Source organism: Dermochelys coriacea, chromosome 9, assembly GCF_009764565.3.
Source record: "Dermochelys coriacea isolate rDerCor1 chromosome 9, rDerCor1.pri.v4, whole genome shotgun sequence".
Taxonomy (NCBI): domain Eukaryota; kingdom Metazoa; phylum Chordata; order Testudines; family Dermochelyidae; genus Dermochelys; species Dermochelys coriacea.
In genome coordinates this window covers 101,670,429-101,689,127 of record NC_050076.1, presented here as the reverse complement: position 1 = coordinate 101,689,127, position 18,699 = coordinate 101,670,429, and the positions used below count along the sequence as shown (strand labels likewise).

Below are 18,699 nucleotides of genomic sequence, written 5' to 3'. Positions count from 1 at the left end.
TCAGTTTAAGAACTGCTTTAATATCTAGCATTAATGAAGTTAACACTGGAAAACTATTGCCCAGATCCTTTGCATTTGCGTTTCTTGATAAATATATTAGTGTCAATTGACTTTTGCCTGGGAGAGCAGCTAGTTGTTTACTGACAACTGTTTATGTTGCTTAGAGAGGCTTAAGAGCTTGAATTCCTCTGGAGCTTGTCAAGAAGGTAACAGTGTGCATGGCCATACATCTGGAACATTGTGTAATAGCAGGAGGAGTTAGGCATGGAAAGAAGGTTTGGAGAAGTAAATAGAAAAGATTACAGCATGGAGGCACATTTACTTTACATCATGAGGCACTTGACTTTTTCCAGAAATGTACCTCAAAGCTAGAAGCTGCTTTTTCTAGTCTATTGTGAGGTTTTTTCTTTCTTTTAACAAGTTGATAGGGAAAGGTTGCTAGCTTCATCTAGCCATGGTATGGTTCACAGGTCCATTTCAAGTAGCCTTGTTAGTAGGTGGAGACACCTCCCTTCTTTGAACTCTTGTGCACCTGGTGAAGATAGTCTATTTTAATTCATTTGGACTGCTTCCTTTCAGAGATTTGTTGCTGTGGATTGTCTTCCACACCGCACTTCTATGTATTGTCAGTGAAGGGAAACTTACTAAGCAACTGACCAGTTTCAGGGTAGCAGCTGTGTTAGTCTGTATTCACAAAAAGAAAGAGTACTTGTGGCACCTTAGAGACTAACAAATTTATTTAAGCATAAGCTTTCGTGCATCCAATGAAGTGAGCTGTAGCTCACGAAAGCTTATGCTTAAATAAATTTGTTAGTCTCTAAGGTGCCACAAGTACTCCTTTTTTTTTTTTTTTTTTAATTAAGCAACTGTTCTCTGAAGTGCAGTATACTGGAATTGCAATAACTGAATGAAGCAGAGTACTGTGTTTTCAAGCATTGAGGCCTGGAGCTGTGCTATCTCCAGCCGTTGCCTTGTCTGATCTCATGAGCAAAGCAAGGTCCAGCCTGGCCAGTTCTAGACTGATGAGAGTTCCCCCTCCTCCACCCACAAAAGGAAGCAAAACGAAGGTACTTCAAAAAATGGTGTTGGTAATTCAGGATATCACAATCTCTGATGCCAAACAGCTTTTCTAGCATGATTGGTGCTAGACAGGTTTCTTTTGTGAAACAGAAAGTAGAAGTCTTGACTACTTGTGGTACAAGTCTGGGTTTCAGATGGCTCTGAGGAAGAACAGTGTTTTGTAGATCAGCCACACACTATTAATGGTCTGGTAGAAAAATATTATAATCCTCTCTCATAAACAGTCTCTTCCCCTGTTTCATCCTCATGGGTCACCATAATATGCAAATGATCTGACCCTAAAATGCATGGGAAGGTAGCTGGAGTGCCAGTGAAAATAAATCTCATGCTGAGTCTGACTGTTCTGATAGGGAAATTTTGAAGTTCTATGCCATGGCTGTACCGGAGGGGAGGAAGGACTTCTTCACTTTAGCTGTAGCAAATGCAAAAGTGTGGATCAGCTAAACTGTTCCAGATGGTCGCCAGCCTTGTTAATCCACATTGTCTCCGCTTGGTAACAACCAAGTATTCGACATTAGCGGAAGTATTTAAGTTGCTTCACGCATAAGAATACTTTGATTCAGAGTGAATGTCTTTGTGGTAGCAGAACCCTGTTGAGGGAGGGGGAAAACAGCAGGTGATGCTCACAGTGATCCCGGAAAGTGCCTGGGGAGCTTCAGAAAGCTGGACCCTTATCTTTTTTGGCTGGCACTGAGCTTGATATTGCAGAGGATTTTTATTATCCCTCTCTGAGGGTAATGAGTAAGTATTGCTTAAGAGAATGATGATCATCCTCTACTCAGGAAACCATCTCTTGTCTCTTCAATCACTTGAATCTCCTTTTTGGAGGGAAGGTTATCAAGGGTTTGTAGTGAGGCAGCTTTAGTTGTACATCAGGTCTCGGGTTTGTGACCCATACAGTCTGGTATTAAACTTGTCTGTGACACAGAGCTTCTTGGTATTGGGTGATCAAGCTTCTGTGTTGATTCTCTCATGCTCTGTGTTTGTCAGGTCACTGAGATAGTAGACAGATTCTACTGCATTTCCTCCAATGTCCAAGTGACACCCAGCTCTGTCTCCATTTTATCAGATTCTGCAGTTGAATGCTTTAAGGGGAGGCCCTGATTCTGCATTGTGGTCTGTGGGGGTGCACTGCTGCACCTCCACAGAGTTCCATGCACCTCATTGCTTCACCTGTGTGGATCATAATGCAAGACTGGGGCTTTTAGTGTGATTGCAACTCCGGTTTGGATGGTGGAGGTTATCTGACGGACTCAGCCCAGACAAGACTCAGATGTGACGTAGGGAGTTGGTAATATTTATACAGAGTTTTTCATCTCTGAATCACAAAAGAGGTTCAGCGTTTTTACAGATGGGAAATGGAGGCGCAGAGGTGAAGTGACTTGTGAAAATTTCCTCATTATAGAAGAAGTTTGTCTGCTGTCTGTTTGGATGAACCTGAAGTTGCACTGGTGGGAATTTCTCATCAACTTCCCTAGTATGAACTCAACTCTAGTTCTTGGGCCAATGGGCATCAGATGACTTTTTAAAACGTGTATATAATTATATTGTGCACCAGAGTTGTATTTGAATTCTGTGTTCTCATATGGCAGCCCAGACTTGTGGATGTCTCCTTCCAGCTGGTGGAGCTAGGAAAATGGCTTTTGCTGCTGTAAAGGATTTGCTATAAAACTTCTGCTAACTGCTCTGAGGCCTAGGCTATTTCCTTTCTCTTTCAGAGTCTAAAACTTGCTGTCAACTCTCTTCTTCCAAAATATCGAAAGTATTTACATTATAGACAGATTCCCTGCCAGAGACTCTGAGTTACAAGAGTACAAAACAAGTAAATGGCACTATTTTGTGACCAAATGAGACTTTCATATAAATTTAAAGACTTCAGATATTCCTGTGCAAAACATGCATCTTTTGTATTTTAGACATAAGCTACTGGAAATAGAAATATGAATGGAACCTTAATTATGAAATAGAGAACATTTGCGTTGTGAGAGTCAAGTGAAATAAGACTGCCTGCTTGCCTTGGATGCAGAAGTCCAAAGTTAAAATTAATTTTTTTATCCACAGACTAAATATAATACAAGTTTTCCTATTCTGTCTCATCCTTGACTTTGAGTGTCCACTTCCAGGCATGAGTAGGCAATTCGTTCTTCATGACCACCATCCTTGGAATCTGAGTCAGCTTTTATTCACTGACACCTGCTCGCTGGATACTGGGCAGACACCCCGGCTTGTTTCATGTGAGGTATCCGATCCATTAGACTCAAAGCTGCATGTGTACACAGCTAAACCCCTGATGGTAGGGACTGTGACACTTAGAAGTGCTTGCCATACCTTCACCAGGAGCCATCTGCCTCCTGGCTGGGTGGAAGGTGGCTTGGAGGTTCTTCCCACTACTGTTTCTGCCTCCTGCTGAGCAGGTGAAGGAGGCTCCCAGCTCCTGCTGTTGGCACTCTTCTTTCTGAAGCTCCCCTTCTCCCTTTGTGTTGGTGGTGCTGCTGCTGCAGCAATCTGGAAAGCAGGTGGAGAGAGTTAAGGGAAGGAGAGGTTTCAACAAAGAAAATAACAGAACGGCACACTAGCCATCAGCTTCAGCCCCCAACTAAAACCTCTCTAACGCATCATCAAGGATCTACAACCTATCCTGAAGGATGACATCACTCTCACAGATCTTGGGAGACAGGCCAGTCCTTGCTTACAGACAGCCCCCCAGCCTGAAGCAACCACAACAGAACCACTTACCCAGGAACCTATCCTTGCAACAAAGCCCGTTGTCAACTGTGTCCACATATCTATTCAGGGGACACCATCATGGGGCCTAATCACATCAGCCACACTATCAGAGGCTCGTTCACCTGCGCATCTACCAATGTGATAGATGCCATCATGTTCCAGCAATGCCCCTTTGCCATGTACATTGGCCAAACTGGACAGTCTCTATGTAAAAGAATAAATGGACACAAATCAGACGTCAAGAATTATAACATTCAAAAACCAGTCGAAGAACGCTTCAATCTCAACACTTCAGTCACTCGATTACAGAGCTAAAAGTGGCAATTCTTCAACAAAAAAACTTCAAAAACAGACTCCAAGGAGATACTTCTGAATTGAAATTAATTTGCAAACTGGATACAATTAACTTAGGCTTGAATAAAGATTGGGAGTGGATGGGTCATTACACAAAGTAAAACTATTTCCCCATCTTCTCTCTTTCTCCCCCTTCCCCCCACTGTTCCTCCGACGTTCTTGTCAACTGCTGGAAATGGCTCACCTTGATTATCACTGCGAAAGGTGTGTCCCCCCTCCCCCCTCCCCCGCTCTCCTGCTGGTAATAGCTCACCTTACCTGATCACTCTTTTTACAGTAAAAAGAAAAGGAGGACTTGTGGCACCTTAGAGACTATGAAGTGAGCTGTAGCTCATGAAAGCTTATGCTCAAATAAATTTGTTAGTCTCTAAGGTGCCACAAGTCCTCCTTTTCTTTTTAAGGGAAGGAGAAAAATTTTTGATTGCGTGGGAAGCTGTAGCAGAAAACCAAAACATCTGGGAAGCTAATGTGTTCTTGTTCCAGTTTCTTAGTTAAAAACAAAACGTATTTCATTTCTCATGTCACCAGTCTCGGTTTGTAGGAAATTGGGCAGACAGGTACACTACACTAGTGCACTCAAAGCATGTCTCTACAAAAAAAAAAAAAAAAAAAACACTTGGTAATCACTGGGTTAAATCTGTCAGTCAACTAGAATGCCATCAGTTGTTCCGACTGTCACCATATTTATTTGAAAGTACCAAAAAGAGAACTTTTAATCAAGTACTTATAAAAAGAAATATAGACTCAGTTACTATGGTTCACCTAAGTCAGGGGTTCTCAAACTGGGGGTCAGGACCTATCAGGGGGTTGCAAGGTTATTACATGGTGGGGTTATGAGCTATCCACCCCAAATCCGACTTTTCCTCCAGCATTTATAATGGTGTTAAATATATTAAAAGGTGTTTTTAATTTATAAGGGGGGTCGCTATGTGAAAGGGATCGCCAGTAAAAAAAGTTTGAGAACCATTGACCTCAGTGTTTTACCATCATGACAAGAACAAAATAATTTAAGTCCAGCACGGGGAGACAGAACAATTCCCATCAGAATAGGGAAACCAGTTTATGTGCCTCTTCAGCAGCAATGATGAGGCACACGACTTCCCTGACATCTCAAAATAAGCGCTGAACCCATTTTCATCCACCAAATATTTCTTTACTCAAAAGCCTGGACTTCCTCCTCCATCATAATATTTAACTTAGGTTAAGATTATAAGAAAAATAATGTTCAAACAACTTTCTGTGTGGCTTCTGAGAAGTCCTGAAGGCAGTCCTTGAAATAGCATTCCTGAGATGCCACTTAAAGCCTTTTCCTATGTTGGCTACGCTGATAATACTGACTTATACTTTGTGGCAACCTAGTAACAGGTCCTGTACATAGTTTTAGAAATGTGGCATTTCTTAGACACCTTAAAGGAGCTGAAATCTTTGTGAAACCTGCATGAGAGCCCATGTTTCTAACAGAAATGCACATGTAGACACCACCACCAGCACCAACAACCTGTTTTAAGAGGCAGACTACAGGACTTCATATTCCATGTAGCAGCAGATGAGTGCATGAGATTTTACAGGCAGATATAGTGATGATGTCCTGGCCTTGTGAAACTTGCAACCTGAACTTGGACACAAAGGACAGAAAACCACAGAATAATAAGAGGGTGGAAAAGATACTGGTATAAAAAATGAGGCTGCAGCTTGTCAAAGTGGGAGGTAAAATCTGCTGCTTTCAAATTGTTTTTTTAATCTAATATAGAGCTAAGCTCCTTTTTGATGCTATCAGAATTTATATCTAAAAGGAAATGCATTTTTACATGCTCCAGTTTTGTCTCTTTGTAAATTTTAGATTCACCTGTATTTTTAGTTATGGATTAGTGTTGACAGGCTTTGAAGAAATGAGTGTTTCAGGTGGGATGTGAATTGGAGGAGGATGGTGATTTGATGCAGAAATGGAGGGAGACTGTACTAAGTAAAAGGAATAAAAAGTGATCAGTGTGGAAGAAAACTAAGGCAGCGGCTCAATGGGAAGCTTGTCAATGGGTAAAATGCTTTGGACACCTTAGTCCTTGGTCTCTGGTTTAGTGTTTCTTCTGCAACAGAGAATGACCTTATTAACACCCAGAGAGGTTTTGAATGGGAGTAAATGGGGCCTCCTTTCTCCTTTTCATGGATTCCTTAGTCTCCATATTATAGTAATCTGCTAACTGATAAAAAAAAAAAAAAAAGAAATACGCATTGTGTGAAAAATTGGACTGCCATAGGAAGTGTACTAAGAATGTAGCAAGGTTCAAAAAAGGTTTGAACATTTATAGGGATATCAGAAATCTCCAGAGTTGTCATTATTAGTATCCCTTCCAAAACTGTTGTCATTAAACTTCATGCTTTCAAACTTACCCTAGTAGTTAGATTGCTTCTGTCCACACCGCTACGGGAGATGAGCCTCCCAACCCAGGTAAAAAGAAAAGGAGTACTTGTGGCACCTTAGAGACTAACAAATTTATTAGAGCATAAGCTTTCGTGAGCTACAGCTCACTTCATCGGAAAGCTTATGCTCTAATAAATTTGTTAGTCTCTAAGGTGCCACAAGTACTCCTTTTTCTTTTTGCGAATACAGACTAACACGACTGCTACTCTGAAACCAACCCAGGTAGACAGACTTGTGTTAGTGGGGCCTGCGCTAGCAAGCTGAAAATAACTGTGGACATTGTGGCACTGACAGAGGCTCTGGCTAGCCACGCAGGCTGGGACCAAGGGGTTGGGGTAGGCTTGAGTTTGTGTGGCTCTCCTGAGCCTCCACTGGTGCCACAAAATCTGCACAGCTATTCTTAGCATGCTAACTTGAGCCTTGCGAGCATGAGTCTGTCTATCCAGGCTGGGAGTCTTGCTTCCAGCTGCAGTGTAGACATATCCTTAGAGACCAGGATGAGACTTCTTTTGGGGGGCAGATGATACAACATCTGCCTACTGCAGATTTTGCACCTTCCTCTGAACCACCTGTTGCTGGCCACTATCAGAGACAGGATGCTGGACTAGATGTTATAATCCTGCTCCAAAGAGTTTACAGTCTATCTTTGTTCCGTGTTTGTACAGCTCCTAGCACAGTGGGACTGGTCCATGACTAGAGCTACTAGGCTTTCTGGTAATAAATAATAGTAGACAGGTCTTGGGTGTGATCCACTGTGGCAATTTCTATGCTCACCAAAGAGAGACTCGTTACCTAATCACATCTAAATGCTTTCTGTAAGACTGTCACACCTACGCATGGGAGCACCCAAATGGCCTCCTGCAGGTGGGAGGCAACAGACAGTGCAGTTGTTGGTCACCACAGCACTGTCTCTTGAAGCCCTGCTGTAGTTTTGCATGGCTGGCTAGGAGAAAAGTCTCCAGTCACTTTTCCACGAGCACCCAATGCTTTAGATTTGGTTGACTGACAAGAAAACATGGCTGTCCCAGTATTTGGACTGTGGTCTTATTCTGACTTCATGTACTGGCTTTCTATGGGGGGAGGTTAGTTGATCTGTGACTTGGTTGTATGTTTAATTTTGTTCTCAAGTGCAATATAAAATGTCACTCTTGCACCCAGTTTAAAGACTGAGAACTAAGACTAAATAACTATCTCAAATACAAGTATACATTGTAATACTCAAATGGGACTTTTACTTTTGTGTGAAATCTAGATGTCATCATTCAAAGTAGCACAAGTCTAATCTGCTGCTGCCTGTTGTCTGAGACTGGAGATGATGATTTTGGTTCCTGGTTACCTTTGAAGCTATAGAGAATAGCCTGATTAGGCTAGAAACATGTACACTTGGGCCATGCATCCTACCTGCATCAGATGTGCTTTGATCCATATATTGGCATGATCTTGTTTAAATTCATTGCATTGTAGACTGTCCTGTAGGCAGTGCTCTTTTTATTTTCCCAGATATTGATGATAGCACTTCTTCTTGTCCTGGACTTCTAGACTTTCCCCAGCCTGTTGCATGACTATACAGTTGGAAATTTACATAGTGCCAACATTTCCTTTTGCCTTAGGGGATGTTTTGTGGGGAAACCTCAGAGGTTAATTTTCCTGCCTGCCTGGCTCCTTCCTGTCTGTTGCTTATAGGAGCAGAGGGTCAGGCCCTTGCCTTTACTACACAAGATGTACTGTAACTAGTAGGTGAACAGAAGTTAAGCTTAACTTTCTGATAGCAATGTACTAATGCATAGCATTACAACATAACTTTACCAGTGCCAGCAGGGGGGATTGTGGATGATCTGCTTTTTGGGGAATGAGGAGGGTTCGTCTTTGACAATAAGTAAAACAACTTATTTACAATCTTTCCTTTCCTTTCTTCTTTTATAGAACTATAGAGCAGATCCAGAAGAACTGTTCACAAAATTAGAACGCATTGGAAAAGGCTCATTTGGTGAAGTCTTTAAAGGAATTGATAATCGAACGCAGCAAGTGGTTGCTATAAAAATCATAGACCTTGAGGAAGCGGAAGATGAAATAGAGGACATACAGCAAGAAATTACTGTCTTAAGTCAGTGTGATAGTCCTTATGTAACAAAATACTATGGATCATATTTAAAGGTAATGTATACCGTTGCTCCAAGCTCCCTGGGAAAGTCTTATCCTGTATTCTAATTGTTGTGAAAGCAGCAAATTTAAGAAAATTCAAAGTTAAAGGAGTACCGTCCTGTCAACTTGAATTTTTTTTTTTGAAAAAAGACTAAAAAAGATGTTTTCTGGCAGTGGGCAGAGCACCTGACCCACCATTATGCTGGGTCTTTTTTCAGTGCTTTCATTCAAGTTTTCTGATCCTGCTGCCAGTGATTTTTTTTTTTTAAGGGTCTTTTGGAATGAGCCACAGTAAAAAAAAAAAAAAAAAAAAAAAAATAAAGTGCTGGGGCTTGCCCCCTCCCAACAACTCTGGGTTGCCTACAGGTGTCTTCCCTTCCATTGCCCTGGGCAGGCAGCCCCACAGCATTGACACCTGTGGTCCTCCCCACTTTCTCTGTATCTCCTAGTGAGTGATGCTCCTGCCTGTCCCCCCGCCCCTGTATACTTGTCTCTCTACATGGCTGCTCCTGCTACAGGAGTTGGCTTTGAGACAGAAGATCTCTACTGTCTCACACAGGGCAGGATTCTGGCTCCTGTGAAGGGAGCTGGGCAGAGGATCTCTCCTGCTCCTACTGTTGCACTTGGCCTCTGGTATTCTTTGCCCCATATAGAGGTCTCACATTCCATGGCCCTGTAGGGGCTCTCTCAGATGTGTTCCTTCTCTCCCCAAGCCATTTGCTCATTTGGTCTGGTGCTCAGTAAGAAAAGATGCCCTCATAGGCAAAATTTTGATGCTACAGAAGCTCTGCTATTACAGGTAAATACTAATCAAGGTTTTAGGACGAGTGTGTACATGAGTAGTGCGTGGGTGCTGTTTTCAGCTAGTGCATGAGACAGGAAGTGACCATTAGCAAAACAGCAGAACTTCCTATACACACAGTGCTGTCAAATGCACAAAATAAACAAACTAGAGGAAAGTTAGGGAAATCTCTCTCCTGCTTGCTTTCCAGTTTTACTAAATGTTACTTAGTGACCTATCAGGTACAAAATTTTTAGACAGAAATGTGATTTGCTTTGTTTGGTTTTTAATGTTACCAAGATCCTTGTTAAGACTGAAGCCATTGGCAACACTCTAAAGGAGTGCTCTTTTTAGTAAAGCCAGCAGGTTAGCTCAGATTCTGTTTAGGGCATTCTTGAAATTCAGATTGTTCCAAAGACAGTAACTGGTTTCTTCTAGATGTTGTGCTATTGCATGAGCTCTGTCTCTTTAAGAGCATTGATATAGGAGTAGGTTATTTGGAGAACTAGTTCTTATGTAGTATTCAGGTTTTTTCTTTTGGTTTAAGTTGCCAAAAAATCCTAATCTAACTTATCTACTAAATGCCTATGGCTTTTAAAAATTGTGTACTCCAAGGAGCTGGTGCTCGGTTTGACCCAAAGATAAAGCCATGGAAGCTTTGTTGTTTCCTTGGCTGTTCCCTATTCCATGGCCTTGCTTCCCCCATCAGAAGTGGAGATACGTCAGTGATGGTTGTCTTCAGCTGCCTTGTTCTTAAAGGGTGTAATTACTGGTGTATGGCAATAAGGTTCCGAGGAGGAGCTGAGCTTGCTCCCTCATGCTCTGTTGTCTTAGCAGCAGCAGGTTCTTCCCCCAACTGGCTGTGAATCCGGCTGGGAAACCCCCATTAGAGCAATGTTATAGGTACTGCTATAGCAATCAGCCTCCAATTCCTTATTTTCCCATGCATATCTATGTCCGGAGTGTCATCCATCCGTGAATCTGTCAAACTTAGTATTCTGAGTTTTAGGCACCCAGAAGGCCAGATATTTGCCCTGAAGAGCAAACAGATAAAGATAAGTGTGTTGGTGAAAATCTTCTACTTTTGAGTTGTCAGATTTCTCCATGGTGCATAGTTTTCACAAACTCTAAACATAGAAATAATTTACTTTAAAAAAGAAAAAAAAATTGTAAGCCATGGATTTGAAAGAGTTTGGAGAGATGTATCTTTTTGTACTAATGCTATTTTTTAAAAAAGTAGGTATTAGGAAAAAACCATACCCCAGATCTGGTAAAGCTAAATATGATTTATACTTCTATACTCATGAGCTTTTTTTTTTTTTTTTAAATGTAGGCACACCCATCACTGTTGAAGTAGCCTTGAAGGGTCTAACTCAAACTTGTCCGAGGCATTGTTACTCAAATCTTTCACACTTTAGTATCTTCCTCTTTTCACACAGTAGTATGAAGATCAGGGGGGGATCTTCCCTCAATGCTCTAACAGTTGTAAACTTTTGGCTGGAATTAGCTTAATATTTTTATTCAAAAAATTCCTGGCAAATACAGACCTACTATTGCGGCAATATTTTCCTTTCCAGCATGAGTGCCTTCAGTTTTCCATTACCATAATGACTCAGTAAATTCTGAACTCTTTAAAGATTAATCGTAGCCTTATAGCTGCTTTTCACACTTCCCAAATTTTCTTCAGGAAAAAATAACCTTCTCTCTATTGTCTGAAGGGTTTTTGTAGTTTGGTTACTGTCTAGCTGCTTCTTGAGAAATTCCTTTAAGAATGGGGTCAACAAAGATTTTCCTCATCCAGCTTGACTAGAATGTTCAGTAGTTTCACAGGCTGACTGCTCCCTGCAGTTAGACGAGTAAATACATCCACAGATGTGTGAGAGAGAGACTGTTACCTTAAAGGGACTCTGTCAACACAATTTTTGTTTAAAATTAACACATTTCAGAAGAAAAACTCTGATAGGATCCCTTTAAATGATGTCTTGGTTTAGGAAAAAAAATTAAGGGTTTTGTTACTCCCCAACTACTAATTACAGGGATATTTTCAGGGGGAGGAAGAAAGTTACTGACTACCCAAGGAAGCAGTGGCATAGAGTGGGCACAGTGTTTCCAAATGGAGTAAACCTTTTTTGCTACTTTTTAGTTTTAGTAATTACAGACGTTTTTAGAAGGAAATGGGACTTTCATACTGATATCTTTTTTAATGACTTGCTATCTGCCACAGATCATTGTCTTATTCCAACAATGGTTATTGCGCCAAAAAAACCTTAGTGAGATGGTTCTTTTTTGGTGCTTTAGATAGCTATGCCAGGAAACGAAGACATAGTAAAATGCTTGTGGTTGTAAAGTAAAAAGGATTTTTTATATAAAGGTATAAACAAACCTTAAAGCAATGTAAATATGTTCTAACACCTCTTGTTGCAACAAGGATGATATACTGGCTCCATGGAAGCCAGTGAGGCAAGGATTTCACCCAAAGCGTTGAAATAACATTATCACAAGAATCTGCATTGATGAAAAATGTATTCATTTTGTATTTAGAGATCAGCAGAGATAATCCTGGAAACAGAAGTTTTATTTTGGACCTTATGTTTTAGCACTATATTTGTGCTCTTACTAAACTAAAAGATTGAATTCCCCTTCAAGCTTGCTGTTTTCTTCTAAATCCAGAAAAAAAGACTAAATTGACCATTATTCGAGTTCCCTAATAAAGAGAATAATGCCATTGTGTATCCAGTCTCTGACTGGTGAAGGTTCTGAATATGTGGGTGTCCAGCAGAACCACAGAGGGTAGGGTCTTTCTAGCCAATCAACCTTCCTTCAAGTCATGCCTATGGAATAGATGGTAATCTAAACTGGTTTCTGTTTTTAAATGTGATTTTTTTTCCTTCCTAAACGTGAAAACTGCTGACATTAGAAGTCCCTTGTATGTTGGGGTTTGTCTCTATTAAAAAGCTTGTACCAATTAAACTGGTGTTTTAAAAACTGCAGTGAACACTCCTAATGTAGATATATTAAATTGGCTTAATTCACACTTCAACTGGTTCAGCTTAGTTCAGTAATACAGACCAGGTCTTGGTCCCTTGATGCTATTTGAAAAATGTTGCAAATGACATATGCAAGGATCCTAACACTTCATGGGCTCGCTGTCACTTCCATTTGTATGGAAAAAGGGGAATTGAGTCTGGGCGACTGGGATTAAGGGTAAGAGAAGTAACTACAGATGAGTTCCCTTTTTTCAGAGAACACAGAATTTTGCCTTTTTCCTGCAACTTTGTGTGATTGCTTATAATAAACCTGCTTATTAAAAAGCTATTTATATCATGTAGATCAATTTGACATGTTGACAAATACAGCATCAGTTATTCCTTGAAACACAGCATATTTGAACTGTTAATTGAGATTAGCATATGAAGAAAAACATAACACGAAAAAATTTTGAAATTAAAAAGATGTGTGCTAACTGTGGGAGATTTATTTTTAATCCTCCTTGCGTCTCATCCTCCATGTACTTAGATTTTAAGCTTTTCAAAACAGGCATCTTCTCTTCTGCACTGGATCCTTTACAGTGTGGTTTTTTTGCAGCTCGGGAGGTAGAACCAGAGCTGTGACTGACAGGAAAGGAGTGGTCCAGCCTCTGACTGCGCTGCTGGTTTTATCTTGTTAGCTGCAATTAGGTTTTTCCAGACTCTTCCTGCTGCAGAGCAGAAACTGAAACAAAAATGAGTGTCTTTATTCATACTATTCGACTTACTGTATTTTAAACTTTTGCTTAGCTATGTAGACTCTTTCTATAAGCTCCTCTTATACTGAGTTAACTGGCTGCACACGGTCTACAGCTTGCATATCTATCTGAAAGTATGGCCAGATGACCACCAGGAGTACTACATGTCTTGTTTTTAAACTTGTCTAACTGTTAGACATTTTAGTCTTTAAAACTATGAGTACAAGATAAGATCTGCTTCCTTAGTGACTCTTGAGGTGAAATTGAATCCAGTTTCCAGACATTGTGACAAAGGAGCAGACCCTTAAACAACCCAAAATTTTTGAAGTAGAAACAGTTGTCTTCATCTGAAGGGTTACTCATTAATTTTCCTTGAAACATGGAGGAAAAACTTCTAGTTGCTATTGAGTTAACCGTAACTATTTGAAATCCTAGCTGTTTTTATTAAACTTTCAGTGGTGCCCGCGTTGTCCTTTGAAAGTTTGAACTAGTCTCTAACTATGATGAGCGAGATCATTAGTCTGTCCCTAATAAATCTAGGATGACTTAAGATCATTTACACAACTACTGCATTGTAATGAAGAAGCAGAATAAAAGTTGTGCACTTTCATAACTACTTTCTGATCCATGAATGCTTAATTGTGCAGCCTCCCAGCTGTATTAACAAAGTTTTTACATGTAATAAGTTTTAAATTTGTAGTATAATTTTATCCCTTTATATGATAGTGTAGAGTAGATTACAGGGGTTGGATTTGTCTGGTAACCAGTAGTTTCATTGCATTATAAAAGAGAGAGATTCAAGCACTTATGATTGTAGAGAGAACCTTCCAAAGTGGACAGTGTAAAACAATGCAGTGAAAGCTGCCTGATAGGAAGACAACTGAAAAATAGACAGCTGAGAGATGTCTGTCATCTTAGTGAGGCTTTTCTGAAGCCTGATCATTCAAATGTCAAAATTATAAACAATCACTTCCAATCAAAGCCTGCAGGAAAGCGATAATAGTCCTATAAGAGCTACAAGTCTGCATGTAGCATCATTTTAGCAATACAAGCAGACGAAGCTTGGGAGAGTAGTTCCACTTATTTTCAGTCTGACCCTGTAGATATAAATCTTCTCTGGAGCTTGATGATTATAAAATATTTGCTTGATGGTGTTTCTCCTCCTCGCCAACCCTCATGCTGGAAGCTAGAAATCAAATGTTTGATTCTGTAGTTCCTATCATGGCCAACACTTATTCATTTTTGTTCAAGACTAAGACCAGCTCTGTTATCTGTGGTTAATACTGGTTTAATTTGTAGTAGTATTATTTACACTTGTAGTAGCACCCAGAGACTTCAGTCGCAATTGATGCCTCATTGTACTATGTGCAGTACAAGAACATACAAAGACACACCTCTTGCCCCACAGCATGTGCATATACATGCTCTTTCTCTATTTCTATATTTTCTTGGACTAAAATAGCTGGAAAGAAGGATTCTTGCATGCCTGGGTGAAAATTAGACATGCTCAGCTATACTGTATAGTAGCGATTTCTTTGAGACATTATTTTAAAAACAGAGCACTTATTCATTTTAGCTATTCAGTGTTTTCAAATAGCAGTGAAATCCATCCAAACATATCTGTGAGACCACAGTGTTTGCCTGAAATGTGAGTTCATTACAAGTTTTTCCCAACTTACATAAAGTTGGGCTTTATGAATAGTGCTAAAATTAGCGAGCCCTTCCCTGCGGATCTCATAATATTGAAATAGACTTATAACATAAATGCGGTGGTTGTTTTTTTTAATTCAGTATGTCTTAACAAAATGTACTCTGTTCGGTAACTGGACATGGTGCATTCAAAAACTGCACCTTATTTGCTTGTTAGGTTTCCTTTAGATATTTATTAATATTCAGGAAATGGAGCAAGGGAAAAGCCAACAGAGAGCATAGAAAGGCTTTTGAAAGTAATGATATCATAAGCTGGAACTGTATTGGGCTAGTGCTAGTAAATGAATTCCTTGATCTACACAGCATACTGTAATATTGTAAATTGACTTATTTTTGTTGTTTTCTTACTAATGGTTTGGTTTTTTTAATCCAAATGTAGTGGGTATCTTTCTTCACCATCCCAATATTTATAAGAACTGCAGCCCATAGCATTTGCTCATATCTTAACACTTAAGTCTTTTTCAGGGAAGTGTAGGAAAAAAATGGAATTAAATATGTTTTAAATTGTATGTTAGTAGATCTGACATCAGATTCTTGCTCTTTTATATGAACCAACCATTGTCTGAAACTGCAGACTAAGGGCTATCTCAGCTATCCACAAATGATTGTCTTAAGAACTTCTGACTTCCTGTACATGGAACTTCAGTGTGATTACTCAATATTGAAGGATACGGTACTGTAATACATGGATGTAATACATCTTAGCCTAGAAATTGTTGGCGTTTAATGGGTTATCACCTACATTTATGAACTGGAAGTTGAGGATGAAATGGTAGTGGGGTCTGCTCGGTTGCTGAGAAGCAAGTTCTCAAGAATGCACAAATGAAAGGTGTATCTTAATATTATTATGTTTGACCTCTGAATGGACTCTTATCTTGAACTGTATGTAAACAACAATTATTTGCCTTGGTCTAAGGTCTAGGATTAGTCTTCTCCTGGACCACATTATGTAGGACTGCTTTGCATTACAGTAGGAGAGCCGCTTACACAGAGCCAGAATGATTTTACTGTGGGAATGTCTCAGATGTGCTAGGCACTGTATAAAGATGTAGGAAGAGATGAGCTCGTCTTCAAAGAGTTTAGGTACATTATTTAGCTACTGGTGTTCTCTCTGGTTGAAGGCTCTTTTCTACATCTGAGTGCACATGAGCCATACAGCAATAACCAAGTAATGCACAAGAAAATTGTTTCTGGTTAGCCTATTTCAAATGGCACCAATAATTCTTAGCTGCTGAGAACTAAGATATCTCTCATTTGTTGCCAAACCTGACCACTTACATTGGAGCATAGAAGACTTAGTTGTCTAATTTGCTTTATAGATGACTGGATCCATCTGAAGAAACAGTTTTTAGTCTGTGGCTTACTGGTGTACCTGCATCTGGCAGCTACATCCACTTCTTGTTGCTGTTTACAAGTATCTCCAACGGCATGCTCAATCTCTCAACTTCTATGGAAGGGGTCTTGAGAGTCATGCAGAATATAGCACTCAAATGGGACTTTTACTTTTGTGTACTGACTGAATGTATACAAAAACACACTGTTTGAATCTAATTTGAATGACAGTAACCATGTCAGAGACACAAAAATACTCAACCTTTGTAATTCCTTACAATTCAGTATGTGGTTTTTGACTCAAGTGATATATTTCAATAAATTTCATTCAAGTGTGTGCTGAAAAAGTGTGTGGTCCTTTTATTGTCATGTTACTAATTTTTAGTGCAAAAACCTAGAACTGAAAAGAAGTGGATATTTTAGCTTAATTCTGGTGGTGCTGAAAAAGATTTTTAAAAATGTTTTCCTGTTTGTTAAATCACATTGCTTCAGCTAATAGAACCGTAGATATAAAATATGAAAAGTTACTATTGTGCTCTAGAAATAGAAATAAAATTTATTTTCTTTGGTAGCCTGAGCATTCTTGTATGAAATGCTACTGCCTGTTAGCGTCTCTTGCCAAAGATAATGAATAATTTTATAGTTACTGGACTGTTGCATTTGGGGAAGGGGTCTGTTATTTAGGTACACTGTGTTAATAGTACCTTGAAATAAGTGATAGTGTTTTCCAGTGCAGTAAAAATAATTTTTTACAACATTCAAACCATTTTATGTGTCTAGTCTCTCACCATATTTCTTTCTTTATAGGGCACAAAGTTATGGATAATAATGGAATACTTGGGTGGAGGATCAGCTTTAGATCTTGTAAGTATTATAATTTAGTGCAGCTTGTTGGCTTCTTAAAGTAGTACTTAAACTATTTTTCTTATTAAGCAGAGGAACCTAATAATACTTGAAGAGTGTGGTCCCTGTTGGAAAAAGTAATCTATCATCTCAATTCCAGAGTGGTGGTCTAGTGGAGAAAAATGTGTCTTTAACTAAAGATTATTTAGATTTTGGCTGTTCGTGCTCATCTTTGGGTTCATATCCACTCTCGTTCTTTATGCCAGCAGTCAGGTTTTATGTTTATTCAGTTGTGCATTTGTATATCTTCTTATGAAGTTTGGACTCTGGAGGTAGTTAATGTTGTTTTAGTCCTGCTGTATGACATTCCTAAAAGTGTGAATATGTGCACTGGTTATTGTAAACAACTTTTCCTACTCAGTGAGTTTACATTAAGGTTTGTTATTTCACTGTCTCTAAATGCTGAGAAATGGTGTAAAGTTTCCTAACTTACCATATCTTTTTCTTTTTTTAAATTGGTTTTATTAGGAAAATCTTTATCCTTGCTTCCTTTTTTCAAAGCAGAATATTTATTACACTTCAGTACATAAAATGTTTCTTTTGGAGTGGGTCTCAGGAATGTTGTGTACACACAGAGTGCAGTTAACATTAAATGGTAAAACTGAGATGGGTTTTCTGTTTTCAACAGTTTAAAGTGTGAGAATAGCACAATCCTCTGTGTGGCAATGTGTTGTTTCCCCAGTAGAGCTGTACCTCAGTTGCGAACTTGAGAAGACTTGCCCTTTCTTGTAAGATAATAGAGCCACAGTGCTTCTGCTTCTTAGGTTCTGGAATTTGAGGACCAATTCTGTAGTACCATAGATCATTTTTTTCCAGATGTTCATTTCAAAGTGGGTGTGTGCTTAACTTTTTTACAAGTGGTCCCTATGACTTATTATTTAAACTTGTTTATGGAATTCTGAGATAATAGCTCAACTACTAGAACAAAAAAACATAGTGAAAGTGTCTGAACAATTGCCCAGAGGCTTGGAACTAAGCTGTTTGTTAACCTCCCCCCCCCCCCCCCCAAAAAAAAAAAAACACTTTTAGCCTTTGTGGTGGTTTGAGAAATTTTTCAAAAGTGTGAGCCAGGTGTAAATGGATACATTGTTTGTGGAATCTGCCGAAATCATGAAACAGCCCTCACTTTCCCCATTGGCAAAATCTCCCCTTACTCTCTCTACAACCCTTTCTACAATATAGTGATGTAAAAAAATCTGCAACAAATTAAAAACATTGGGACATTGAAATTTAATGGAATTGAATATCAAAATAAATAATGCAAAGCCTGTACCATCTGTAGTAGTTTTTCATGTTTAAGTGAATTGTAAAAGGTAAAACCTCAGGTTCTTGATGGGGTGCAGAATTTCTAGTTTGTAAGTGCTGCAGAAACCAGGAACTTTTTGCAGTTAACGCTAGTTTTCAAAGTAGTCCAGGGCTGGGTGGGGAGAGTCTTGTCTACTGTATAGACCCTTTTACCTTTAAACATTCTTTAAGTTATGTAGCAGTATTATTGTGAGCATTACCAACCTGCTAGTATCCATTCCT

The 18,699-nt window shown here is 39.4% G+C and overlaps 1 protein-coding gene across 1 annotated transcript in view; it reads left to right on the top strand.

The window, feature by feature from the left end:
* STK26 (serine/threonine kinase 26) overlaps positions 1 to 18,699 on the top strand; it is a 52,562-nt gene that overhangs the window by 23,424 nt on the left and 10,439 nt on the right. Inside the window, exons 3-4 of the mRNA XM_038415207.2 lie at positions 8,504 to 8,734; positions 17,077 to 17,133. Coding sequence (XP_038271135.1) covers positions 8,504 to 8,734; positions 17,077 to 17,133 — 288 coding nt within the window. The remainder of the gene's footprint in view (positions 1 to 8,503; positions 8,735 to 17,076; positions 17,134 to 18,699) is intronic.